General features: G+C 34.7%; 1 protein-coding gene across 2 annotated transcripts in view; it reads left to right on the top strand.

The window, feature by feature from the left end:
- Positions 1 to 12,940, top strand: part of eEF5 (eukaryotic translation elongation factor 5) — a 38,625-nt gene extending 25,685 nt beyond the window's left edge. For both annotated transcript variants that reach the window (XM_083132556.1, XM_083132557.1), the window contains exons 2-5: positions 2,563 to 2,696; positions 4,045 to 4,212; positions 7,539 to 7,673; positions 9,455 to 12,940. In XM_083132556.1, the coding sequence (XP_082988682.1) occupies positions 2,589 to 2,696; positions 4,045 to 4,212; positions 7,539 to 7,673; positions 9,455 to 9,526 (483 nt within the window). In that variant the 5' untranslated portion in view covers positions 2,563 to 2,588 and the 3' untranslated portion in view covers positions 9,527 to 12,940. The remainder of the gene's footprint in view (positions 1 to 2,562; positions 2,697 to 4,044; positions 4,213 to 7,538; positions 7,674 to 9,454) is intronic.
- The last annotated feature ends 1,427 nt before the right edge of the window (positions 12,941 to 14,367 follow it).

Raw genomic sequence — 14,367 nt, 5'->3', positions numbered from 1 at the left:
TTCTGAAGCCTACAATTTACCACCACAAGACATAAGTCGAATCAATAGAGTCTCAAACTAGGTTTTATTCCCACCTTGTTTGTGCTAATTGATTCGAAAATCAATATTCTGTTCTTATGCCCTGATTGGTAATTATACCAATTGGTCACTCCACAGAAGACATCTTTCTAGAAAATAAACTATCTTAAATGTAGTAACTCTAGTTGATAGAATATTGTTTGTTCAGTTTTAGCTTCATATCATATACTCATACACAGAATTTACACCACATAATATATGTAACAGCAGATAAGAGTTTAAATAATGTTAATAGTTATTATTCAGTTCAATTTATTGTGTATATATTGGAGCTACTGAACATGTTATACACTTTCATTTATCCCATTGCTCTAAATACTACATGTCATTACTGAAACTTCTTATTGAAATAGGCTGTTAACACAGTTGCAATCGAATCAGTAGATATATTCAGACTAGGTTTTAATCTCACCTTGTTTGTGCTAAATGATTCGAAAAGCAATATTCTGTTTACTGTCCTAATTGGTTATTATACCAGTTTGTCCCTCAACAGAACACAGTTTCAATTATTTATTAGGATACTTTTCATGTTGTTTAATTATATTATATACGTGAAATGTTACGTATTGAAGGAGTGAGTAGCTCACTTGGTGTACTTGTCCAATTCATATTTATCCAAGGATGTATAGGTTTAGTTCTTGCTAATACTCCTGAGCAATATTGTTTGCTCCCAATGCAGGAGACAATAGATATTGTGTCTGGTTATTTTTTAAAATGTACTTTCTATAATTTAAAGTTACTTGTGCTCTGTCCTGTCCATGTGTGTTGGCCCTTGATCAATTTTATCACATTTCATCCTCATCTTTATGATTACAGGGTGGCTACTCACCGGGAATTCTGGGAATTATGCGTGAATTATTGGCTCTGGGAATTGTGCGTGAATTCTGCGTGATTTCCTTTTTGTAGACGTGGAATATTACTTTTAAATCCAAATCCCATTGAATTTACACATATTTATAAATACCCCAAGACAATTTTTATCAGTTTAGCTTCCATTTCTTCTCATCGAGAGATGAGAAGAAAGCTGCGTGGAAAATAAAACATAATTGTCTGAATCCATTTGCTGTGTTAGTGTCCTTTACAGAACAATCTGACAGACGGAAGATTATTGTTAGATATGTTTTAGTCGATTAGGTAAACTTGAGTTTGAAATTCTTATACAATTAAAAATTTTTCGTTGATTAGTATATACGCCGTAACATTTATGACACGTTTGTAGATGTATTTAGAGTCTTTAAGTATGGGAGATGGCAAATGTAAACCTAAAATTAAATATTTTAAATATACAGTTTAAATTGAATTAGAATTTTTTGATACATTTAAATCACACATACCTTTCATATTGTTAATATATTTGTGTATATGTCTGTGGGTGGTAAGAGGTTGTAATATGCATGTTTGAAACTGAGAAAACATCTGCTTGTTGCCTTGAATTTTTGGAAAGTTTGCCTTGAGATCCGGGAATTATACCTGAATTTGATCATGGTCCTAGTGTGGCCACTATGGATTAGCCAAATCGAAGTAAAATAAAACAACTCAGTCAGTCACCATCCTTATAGGAATACCCATCTTCACAGTAGGGGCTGGAGTACTGCATGGAAACACTTTTGCTCATCGCACCCTCAAGTGTTTACAATAACAACCCATAGTTCTACACCCCTGCAAGGACGTTGGCCTATCTCCCAACTGCTAGTCTCCCTCCCACAATCCTACCTAGAGGTGTGGAAATCTTCAACCAGTAATGGAGTGACTTGGGGTCAGCATGTCGAACACTCAGTTCTTACAGGAGAGTTCAGAGACCGGGTTACGCTTACAGGAGAGTTCAGAGACCGGGTTACGCTACTCACTTGTAGCTCCCCAATTTCCTCACGATGGTGGGTTGCTGCAGGTCCCATACACAGGCTGAAAACCCAGGCAGACTCGAACCCATTCTGTCCTGCAGTTGGAGCAGCTATTTCAACTTGGTAGGATAAACTAAACTACATTTTAACATGGAGATGATGACTATATTCACTTAGTTTCAATTTCACTTCACAATCCATATTTGAGGACACACTGCCACAGACAAATTATGTTTTTATGTGTACTACTGGGCTTCGAGCGTACACTGCTTGTTTTGCCTGTTCAAGAGTTATTCGCTTGAGTGAAATCCTCTCCCAGCAACACTCTAGTAGGGGCAGATCGCACTTTAAACTGTAGATCCAGTCGCTGTACATGAAAACCCCAGCGGGAAAACTATTGACTGATATTTGTGATTAAATTTGAACTAATTCTGATTTGTATACAGTTTAAAGTATTCACATGTATTAGTTAGGAAGTTATAAAGAGACTACAAACACAGTAGTCTTCGTGCTTCTTCCCATTCATGTGTGAGTATAATGCACAGGACTCTATTAAGTTTAGCACTGATTCTTTTGTTGTTGGTGCCGCTATAACTTTCACATCGTTGTTTACCAATTCCTGATTGAGTATTTTCTGTTTCAGTTGGCTTCTAAGGAAATTCTCTGGCAATGGCAGATATTGAAGACCATCATTTCGAAAGTGCAGATTCCGGTGCATCAACAACATATCCTCAGCAATGTTCCGCTCTGAGAAAGAATGGATTTGTAATGCTCAAGGTAAGGTGCAAATCAAATGTAATTTAATAGCAAAATTATTTTGTGCACTATATAATGTGATAGGAAAATGTAATGAAATGATTATAATTGTACCGTACGTATAGCTCTAATACCAAACAGGTGCAAGTCCACAGTTGCGCTATTTTTATTTTTACTAAATCTGGCAGACATTAAAAACCATTCATGCATTTGAATTTAAAAACTGCTTTCACTGTCTTGTACAAAATTAATAGGAACTACATGTTAACAATTTTTAAAATTTTTTGCAATTATTTTCCCAGTCTTTAGTCATAATTATCTATAGTGGAACCACAAGGAAAGAAACCTGCGCAGACCCGTGAGGGGAGGGGGAGAGTGGAAAAGGTGCATGGGGACTTTTCGTCCAAGGTTTTTTTCCTTGTGGTGTGTCTATTGGTTATTCTTAAAGGTTGCCATGACCACTTTTTAGAGATGCAAAATAATACACAACTATTTTAAGTGGTTTTTTTTTCATGGATCACATTATTACACTTTTAATCGTGTAAAGTTGTGTGCGATTATTTTGACTTCAGAATGTTCCGGGAAACCATAACAAAATGTTACATGAAGAATAAAATAAAAACAACCTAAAATAACTTGTGTTATTAGTCCTAATTGGCGTTCTGTAACCAGTTGGTCATTTCATGTAGAATAAGCAATTCACAACCTGCCTTTCAATTAATTTTGTTGTAATTGAAAAATTTGGCAATAATTCATGTTACTACAAAATTCTTAAAAATAGCCATTAGAGCAAGTTGTTTGCATTCTCACATTTGGTGCAAGTGGTCCCACGTTTGGGTGTGAGAACACAAAATTTTGGTGTTTATTCAGCATCAAGAGGATGAATGTGAAACTTCTTGAAAAAGAGTGGAAAGGATGAGAGAATGCAGTGTTATAGTGTAACCTTGTGTTAACAATATATTTCAATTCCAAGGAAATCCCAGATATGCATCTTCAAACGTTCAAGGTCAAAGTGGATGACCTTGAAAATATTTTATTCTAAATATAGTGATGTGATACTCCATTGGAAAGCTTATTTCATGTCCTTTCAAACAAGACTACAACCAGCTCTCTACGCCTATTAGGGTAAGAGCAATTATCCATGAAAGTCTCGGGGGCAGACTAAAAATCGACAATTTTTTGTATGTTCGAGCCCCCAAACCTCCATAACTACGCCACACAGGAAGCTACAATTTCTCAGGATTTCATATCTTCATGAAGACTACCAAATAGTAGAGTTTCAGAAAATTCTGAGATGGTCAGGTTGTGGACTTTGTTGATTTGGCATAGAATGACCCAGCTACTGATTTGATTTTTCATGTATTTTCAGGGACGTCCATGTAAGATAGTTGAAATGTCTACTTCCAAGACTGGAAAACATGGTCATGCTAAAGTACATCTTGTAGGACTGGATATATTCACTGGAAAGAAGTATGAAGATATATGCCCTTCAACTCATAATATGGACGTGCCTTTTGTGAAGCGTGAGGACTATCAGGTTAGAGAAATAATTGTAAAGTTTGGCTTAGTATTTTTTGAACGTTTGTATGTATTGAAGTGTTACTCAAATTCCCAAACACCATAAACTGCTGCATTTTTGACAAAATGGTTGAGACATTACTCTTAGAGGATATGAGCATATATAGAGCTCTAAGTAAGGATATATATGCTGCCTCAACATGTGACGTAACATTTACATCACATCTGAAGAAACTTGATATTTCATTATATACCCATGAATAATAATGACATTTTTATTACAAGAAGAGTCCATTGTATTGTTTTCTAAAAAAACATTGTTAATAATAACTACTGCTACTTCTGTTCTGGAATAGCTTGGCTTATCATTACGTACTGTGATGCCAGAGGGGACAGGTTTTGAGCCCTGTAAAAGGCATGGATGTATCATTTGTAGGTCCCATCACCAATTTAATTTGATCTTGATTATCCTCAGTACAAATAATTCAGAAGTAGAAAAACCAAGGAAAGTGACCAAAATGGAAATAGTAAACAATAATAACGTGTGTACTTTTAAAACCAGCAGGCTTATATAAAAATGAATATTACGAGGAGACCTGGAGGTTTTGTTTTTATGTCCTCCATCCTATGTAGTGCAGTTGTAAAGATAACAATGAAAATGGGAACAAAAACTTCTCGTTCAGTCAGAATGGCCATATAATGAACCAACACAAATAGAAAAATTGTAAGATATAATTTTTTGATGTACACTCCTGTTCAGATATTGACACATACTTCAATTGTCCAACCTTACATAATTTTTAGCATGCCACAAGATTCTAGACACACAAAGGGTACTACTACATCTTAATTTTTCTATCATGTCTTTGTGTAATTCATATATTTGTGCTGTGCTAATCACGTTTCAGGAGGTAATTTTGTTTAGTCTCGGAGATAAATTCTTATTGTTACGCAGTAGCATACTATTGTGTGATAAGTAGTGCCACATATTTATTTATTGGGAATAAATATTTTTGTACAAAAATTGGGCACATGTTGGGATTAGAAGTGGTATATAAAATTGTAATTTTGGTGTTAAAGTAATGAATGCTGTACAAATTATATCTTACTTCCGTGGCGCTACAGCCCAGGATGGGCCTTTGCCATATTCAAGAGAGTCTGCCATTCATCTCGTCTGGCGGCAACAGATTTCCAGCTCTTCAACTTGCTCCTTTCATCTCAACTTCGGTCTTCCTTTAGGTCGCCTACCTCCAGGTTCTGACACAAGCACTTTCCTTGCTGGATCGTTTTCATTGAGATGCATAACATGACCTGCCCACCTTACCCTCTTAGTTTTATTAATTTAACAATGTCATCATCTTGGTATAACTGATACAGCTGTTGATTTGTTCGTCATTCACCTCTGATATAAGAGTATGTAGATTAGATGAAGGATTTTTCTCTCAAAACAACTAGCTGTGCGAGGACCCATGCTTCAGCTCCATATGTGAGCACCTGTCTGATAATTTTTTTGTAAAGTGTCAACTTCATGTGTTTAGATTTCATATGCTTTATGAGTTCGTAGTAGCTTCTGTTGGCAGAGGTTAAGCATTTTTTATCCTTACACACTTCTGTCATTCCCTTTATGAACATTGGAACCCAGATACTTAAAATTATCAACTCTTGGTCAAAGTTTCGGGGAGGTTATCCTTCCTTCCACTATACATAGATACTGTTTTGTCCCGGTTTAATTTCAAATACCATTTATTGTGCTGCCTTTTCGAATGTGGAGAAGGTTTTCTTGAGCCCAGCCATAGCACGTGACAGATGTCAATGTCATCTGCATATGCCAGTACACAAAATAAAAATCTGAAAATTTTACAGCAGAATTAATCTATTTTCTGCGATTTTGCTTAACACTCAAAATAATTCAGACTTCAGGAAGTGTTTTCTCGGTGAATACTCTAAATTGATTTTGCATCATTTCATGGGAAAATGCACCTCCTGCATGTCTCTAGTGATAGTGCGTTTTGTCACGGGAATTATGCGTGAATTCTCCCCATAGAAGTGAAAAAGGGCAACTATTTAGAATCCCAATTCCATTGAATTTATACATATTTATTAATGCCATGAGGCAATATTTCCACAGTTTATTTTTATCGAGGAAGGAAAAGAAAAGAAAGCTGTGTGGAAAATAAAACAAAACTCTCACTCTGTTTCCTTTGTTAGTATCTTTTGCAGAACAATCTATCTGAATGACGGAAGATTATTGCAAGATAAAATTTCTTGAAGTTGATTAGTTAAATGTGAGTTTGAAATTCTTATACAGTTAACAATTTTCGTAGATTACTATATCAAGTAACATTTGTGACTTGTGTTTGTAGATATATTTCTAGTCGTGAGTATGTGAAATGGAAAATGTAATCTTCAGATCTTGAATTAAATATATATATACCGTTCAATTGAATTGAATTATAATTTTTGGATACATTGGAATCGCACAGACCCCTAATATTGTTAATATATTTGTGTGTGTGTATGTGTGGTTGGTGATAGACGGTAGTACGTGAGTTTGAAATAGAGCAAACGCCTGCTCGTACCATTGAATTTTTGAAAAGTTTGCCTTGAAAACCGAGAATTATACTTGAATTTTATCAGGGTCTTAGAGTGGCCACCCGGAATTAGTAAATTTGGCAGAAACTACATTTGCTTGAAGTCCATCTCTTCACATGTACATACTGCTATTATGTAAACTGTTAGTACTGCTACAAGTTGCTCATCTATATACAATGGAGCCTTGATTTTACGTTCCTCGGATTTACATTTTCCCACATTATATATTCAATATTCACGGCCCCAATAGAGCAAAATGCTATAAAATTTTCCTCCATATTAAGTTTTTTTCAGCGTGGTCCCTTGAAAAACGTAAAATCGAGAATCCACTGTAAATTTAAGGTGTGTGTACAATTGACTTATTTTGAGACTGCTAGTAAAATGCATAAAGTTACACCATTCAGTACGAAAACTGAAGGTGGGTCGAAAGTGGTGCCATGTCAGTGGAATTCATTAATTTCACTTTTAAAAGGATTTAGTGACATTGGATAGATTTTGTAATTATATGAAAATTTTGTAGAAAGCATATCTTGGTGCGGGCAGCTGTATTCAAATGTTTCTTCATCCAGTAATGCTCATTGTGTAAGACATGTTCCATTTTAAAGTGTATAACTTTTTTAACAAGTGTACAAAAGTGGCTCGTTATTGCAGATCCTATTGGACAGGGTTACATAAAAATTATATTGTGAACTTCATTTATTTTCTTAATTTCATTGAAAATAATGTTTTCTAATGATCTATATGTTGATTTAGTTAGCAGATATTTCCGATGATGGCTTCCTCTCCCTAATGGCAGACAATGGTGATATACGTGAGGACTTAAAGGTGCCAGAAGGAGAACTTGGAACTCAGATGAAAACAGAATTTGAATCTGGCAAGGAACTGCTGGTAAGTTAAGTTCAATACGTGCGGAATATGTTGGCTTAATTATAAAACTGTAGGGATGGGACATATTTATTGGTACTGGCCGCATATCAGTAAAGTGATCAATAATTTAACAGATCCGATATATCTATAAATATCATATTTAGTCAATATTGTCATTTTGTAAGAATTTTATGGATATTATAAACATACAATTTTCATCCCCTACTTTTTAAAAGTAAATGTCTAAATATGGAGCTTCTTTTGCCTTGCAGTCATCTGGTAATGTAATTTTTTTTAAGAATGTCAATGATGCGTTCACGTTCTTAAAGGACCTTTTGGAATTTTATATCGGGTCAGTAGAATATAGATTATTGTTTTTTTTTTTTTTTTTTTTTTTTTTTGTTTGCATCGGCCAAAATTTCGCATCAGCCCATCCCTATAAAATTGATTTTGCTTTCATTGATATTTTAATGATTTTTTTTGTTATTTTTCGTGGTTCTTGGTTTAACTTTCCCCCCATATTAGTATGTTATTTGCACCATGATTTTTAGAATGCCTGCTGCAGAGTGGTGCAAATCATGTATTACTTGCAAAATAACTGTCAGATGACCAATAGTTGTACTATGTGCTTTGGTTTACAAGCCTTGGTGCTTATTTAAGGTCTACGGATTGTTAATGACTTGTGGGTTGTCTTTGATGTGTGATGCATGTTTCTGTGTCTAGTACAAGTGGATTATCAGGTTTTTTGTTCACAAATATATCAGAAATTTTCATAATATTGGATCAAAATTTATACCACTGTGGTGCTGTATTGGTCACAGTGGTTGTATTGTTCGGTTATCATTTTGTTGTCGAAAATACGAAAGGTTAGTTTTACTTAATTTTTTTTATTGGATTATGGCATGCACAGAATATTCTTAAGAAGGTGGAGGGATGCCCATATGGCTTCCTTTTTTAATAGTCAATCCTCAGGGCTGCATATTTTTGCTGGATAAATGATCAAAATTTTGTTACAAAACTGAGGACACATTTTGATATCAAAAACCATATATAAAAAGCATTTTGGTGTAAAGTGGTGAATAAAATCCCAAATTTGATTCGTAAATTATATGTATCACACACACACGCATGCACGCGTACGTATATAAAGGAGTCCATTTTTGTCCCAAATTTTTAGTGACATTAACCATAGAAATCTAGCTAACGTATCGTAAAACATGTACAAAGCTGTAACACTATCCTCGCGTGGTTGCAGAACTTCAGATTGACAGCATCAGCTATGAAGGTCACCACCTTGCCGTGTTCGAACCCATGGCGTGCCACATGAAAATGACGTTGAAAAAGATGCTGCGTTTTCAATAATTCTCCAGTCTTGAAGAATCCCTCCACAACAAACGCTCGATATTGCACATTCTAGGCCTCCATGCTTACTGGGCTGACAAACAGTTAAGCAGGCCACCAACTTCTCACCGGATCGCCGATTGGTGATTTGAATTTCTTTCAATTGTTGAAACGGACAAAGCGCCATCTCAAGATCTTACGTAGGTCATTTAAAAAGAAAGGGAAAAGACCTTCGAATGTGTATAGAAGTAAATTGAAGGCATAATTTATTTATTTTTTTACACGAACTGTCGTGGTAAATAAAAATGGCATACAATAACCTATATTTCTGTACCTTTGAAAATTAGGTGTGTTATTCACATTTCAAAACCATCTAACTCCTCTGCCGGTCCCTGTATAACAACTGCGTTACTCTGGACTAATTAAGTGTTACTCACAACATATTTTTTTTTCTTTTCCAGTGCACCGTTTTAAAGTCATGCAGTGAAGAGTGCGTCATCGCCATAAAGACCAACACAGCCCTTGACAAATAAATAATTGGAAGGAAAATGAAAGTCGAGTTTGATAAAAGCAATGGCTGATGATGCTCTGTATAAACCATGGCACCGTTGGGTGAGGTCTTTGTTCATGTTCCATTGCTAGCTTATAAATTAAATTTTTGTAAAAAGAAATAATACTTGTATCGGGAGTTTAATCTAGCAATGGTATTTGGAACACCCGTTTTCTATAATTTAAAAAAAAAAAGTGAAAATTAGTTGTAAGATTAAAAAATTGCTCTCTTCCATACATTAATGGTTGAAGATGATTACTAGGCTTGTACTGTATGCACATGTTTAGTTGCTGGCAGGAGATGTGATTTTTTTTTTATTTAAAAAAAAATTGGGGAACATGTTCTCAGTACCATCAACTGAACTCCACACCGACCCCGTTTTGTCACATGTGCCTTCAGTGCTCGCCATGGGGACATTGTGTTGCTGCGGCCCAGGGACTTTGGAAAACTTTGACCCCACCCTGCCTCTTTCTTTGGTGTCTAGAGCAAAACGATTTCTGACCAAGTATGATGGAAAAAAATAATTCTTTATCGCTGTTTGTGTATTTGTTGGAAAAAGAAAACTTGGAGCCAATAATGGAGGAAAAATTGAATATATGTAATAGCAAATTTTCATGTACATAGCACAATGAAATTTCCTCAGATTGTCTTTCATAGCTTGGATTGGACATGCGTGTGATCATTACACTAGCAAAATTGAACGATTGCGTCGGTCATCAGTTGTAATGCTGTATTTTCAGGCGGACAGTGGGAGGAAATTTCATACATATATGTATGTGATCAGCATTGTACATTTCAAATTGTCATGATCTGCCATCAGCCATTTTTTGTGTTGTGCTGCAATTTGTAAAATGTTAAAACGGTAATATTTTGTGTAAAGTTGAATCAAGTGGATATGCTTGGTAATCTACATGGAGATATATTTGAGTTGTTTTCGTGAGGCCTACAGACAGAAGGAACAAGAATAAAATACCATTCCCAAGGAAGACAGTTGTTTCTTTTAATGTTCTGCCTATATTACAACTTTTTTTTTAATTTTGAAAAATAAAAATATACATTGCAGCCAGGAATGATGCTTATACATACAGCTTGCAATATCTTCGCTGTTGTATAAAATTTCATATGGGTATTTTTTTGTCATGGTTGGACCTTGATTTTTTTTTGCCTAAATGTTGAATTTACTCAATTTTTGTGCTTTTATATAGTTTCCAGAATAAAACTTGAAGGACAATTTTTATAATTTCTTATTGGAAATACGGTAACAGTTGTTTAAGTTTGTTTATACAGCTTCAAGATTCTTTTTTTTAAATGCAAGTGATGCTATTTTTTTCTCTGAATTTGACTCTCCCGTGCAAGCTATTTACACTAACATATACTGAATTTTATAACATTGTATAAAACACAACACCTAAATTTTTTGGGCAATAATAGCTCGTTTAGTACTGCAAAATGTGTACTAAGAAAAAAGAAAGAGTGGATGTTATTTTCCAATGTGTTTATTGGTGTCTGTATATGAACATGTTTTGTTAAGAGGGGAAAAAATATGTTTTGGGGGTTATTTTAAATTGTGCTCATAGAATGAAGCTTTCCACAGTTTGATGTCATCATATATGAGATATATCTCATAAAATATTGCTAGACAATATCAGTGAGATAGGGTAGTACTTCATGTGGTATGTATGTATTTTTTTTTTTTAAAAGAAAAATGAATTTCTGGATTTATCTTCAACATTCTCGATCTATAAATCCTTTCTCTGACAAATGTTGCTGGATTTTAATTAAGCATACATGAAAACTCTCCAATAACTTGCAAGGAAAGAAAACATTTTGATCATACTGTTGGACATAATCAATTACAAATACAGTGTAGGTATTGGAAGAATGCGTTTTCTGGATTATGTACATGAAGTTTGATTTTGTTAACTATTTTAAAATGTTTAAAATTATATAATAGTATTAAAATATTTACTCGGATTAAAGAACTTTGTGGAATCCAAAATATATATATATATTTAACCAAATGTTGATTCTAAGAATAGAATATTAGTGTGGAAATTTTGGTTCTTTAATATTGAGAGTTTTTGGGGGTTGTATTTTACAAGAAAATTCATCGTATACCGTTGTTGAGCATTGTTTTCAGCCATATTTGGATCAGTAAAATATGATTCATCTGGCGCTTAGTGTTCATAGTTTTCATTTTTCTCAAAATACATTGAGTACTGAAAGTATGCAGCATGTATTTTGTGATATTACAAAGTATTCATTGTAGCAGTGATTATTTGTTGAAAAGTGGAAAATAAAACCACTGAATCCGCTGCAGTTTAGTCAGCTGTTTCTAAAGAAAGGCTCAACTATCTTCCAATAAAAAGTACACATTCAGTTTTCATCTTGCAGTGTTGCCAGTGAACAGTAACATGTATATAGGTGCTTTTCTTGCTATTGAGTGGCATGTGGTGTGAATGTTTTGGGCAGTGGTAGTCTGTTAGGTAAAACAAAGACTGAATAGTACAGGCAGTTCAAAATTCAGCCTTTAGGATTGTTGAGAAGATAATAGTTTTCCTCCTAACACTCATTCAATAAAAAATATTTGCATATCAATGCATGAAAAAGCTTCAATTGCATATTTTTTAGTAATATGTAACACGTACCCTCCAAATAAATTATGTAATAAATTAATTCCTGATCAGTAACAGCATCACTTAGTTATTATATGAGAATAGTTTTTTGGGTGATGCATATATTAATGAGTTAACTGTTAGATTGCACTGGTGGATATTCTAACAATTGAGGGTGTGTATACTGAAAATTTTCATAGCACTGCAGGTATAAATATTTCTTTCCTTATCTCCTCTTCTATCTTTTTTAAATGAAAAAGCTAATGGCTGTGTGCATGTGTGTGCGTGTGCGTCTGATGTTGCAAATGAATGAGTGGCAGACGTTTTCTTGGTGTATTAGGAAAAAAATAATTACAAGAGTTTCAGTTAATAAAAGTTTAACAATGTTTTTTCTGCTTAAGTTGGTTTGGGATTGTCAATTTTTTTTTAAAAGAGATTAAAATGTGATACTTTAGTTGTATGTATTTTAAACACATCTTGCAAGTACTTTAATGTTATATACAAAGGTAAGGTTCCGATAACAATAATATTGAAAAAGAAGAGAGAAATTGGGCGTTTCTTGTGTGCATTGCATTCTTGTATTTATTCCACTGTAATCATGTACTTGCAGGAAAGGAACAAGACTACACCGGTAATTTCACAAAATTATTAGTTATTGCAGTCATTTGGTTTTGCAGGGTAAAAACTTTGTTAGTGAACATGGGTGTGTGGATTATGGCATTGAGCCACAATACTTTTTGTAATGTGAACCAGAAGAAATAAAGGATGGTTTCAAATAGTTGCATTTTCTGCTCTTAATCCTAATATGGGAATATGCAAAATTTGCAATTTACCTGCTGTTAAGAACTTGCATCGTTACAGTAAAGTTCTCTAGGAATGGCAGTTAAAGGGTCTCAGGTACATTTAGTTATCATATATTTCGGTTTTGTAACTATTGGTTTACAAGCACAGAGAAAACAGTCTTCCTCGTTACATTTCAAGTTTCACCCTCCTATCATCAGATCTTTGTTTCAAAAGTAGAAATATTGAAACTTAAAATCCCATTTGAATTGCACATCATTTCTAGTCAGTTTTAACAAAATACGTTCACCTTCCTCCTGACAAAAATGAACACTAGAGTCATTGCTAGTTGGAATGCAGTGATAAGAATGTTTGCGTTAGCTTCCATGATTGATTGCACATATTACGACCAGTTCATAAGAAAAGGAAGTTTGAGTAAAATTTTTGAAGACACTCCAGAAGTTTCGAACCTCATAGAGGTCTGTGTATCATACTATCCAGCATTTCATTGACACGAATCAGTGAATGACAAGTCCAGTCACGAACGACCATGCACTTTTAACCTTTTCAGTCCCAAGGCCATTTTCACAAGTAAGCCTCTCTGTCCCGAGCAGATTTTGAGCAAAATGCAGAGTTTCAATTAAATGAGTGTAGATCGGAGACTAATTGCCCTAGAGAGATGAGTGATATAAGGTTGTACGCGGAATGAACCCGAGATTCAGACTATATGAAATTTATGCAAATTCGGCATATATGTGGTGGGGGGAGGGGGCTAACTCAAAATTCCAAAATTTCGGGGAAAAAAAATTTGGTTCCCCCACACTTCCCCCAAGAAAAAAGTACATGACAAGTGTTGACATGCACATGGAAATGATCGCTGATATGTAAGGAACACAAAAATATTTGCATTATTATCATATGACCAATGTAATTTGAGTTGTACCCCCAAAAGGAATGGTCAGCAAGCCACTGATTCAAGCTTCAAAACGCATCGGTACCTTGAAATGACTATAGCTCAGAAACTAAATGCCCTAGAGAGATGAAAGATATACCGTTGTACGCAGAATGAATCACAGATTCAGACAATATATAATTTATGCACATTCGGCATGCATATGAAGGGGGAAACGGGGCAAATCCCCTCAAAAATACTTTCCTTAAAAAAATGGTGTTTCCCCCTGCCCCCCCCCTGAAAAAATGTCAAAATGCAAAATTTATGCAAATTTGGTGTATATATGGAGGGGGAAGGGAGAAAACCCCCAAAAATTATTTTAAAAAATTGTCACCACCCAAAAAATGTCCTTGCACTTGGGCACAAAACGACACCTACGCACAACATTTACGGACGAAAAGCTAGAAAGCAGTGAAAAATGAGTGTGGATTCTTGCAGTTGCTTGAAATTCTATTTTTAGACAATGCAGGGTAACCC

This window comes from Lepisma saccharinum, chromosome 12, assembly GCF_977018435.1.
Source record: "Lepisma saccharinum chromosome 12, izLepSacc3.1, whole genome shotgun sequence".
Taxonomy (NCBI): Eukaryota; Metazoa; Arthropoda; class Insecta; order Zygentoma; family Lepismatidae; genus Lepisma; species Lepisma saccharinum.
The sequence above is the reverse complement of the archived record's forward strand: the minus strand, read 5'-3'. Positions and strand labels throughout refer to the sequence as shown.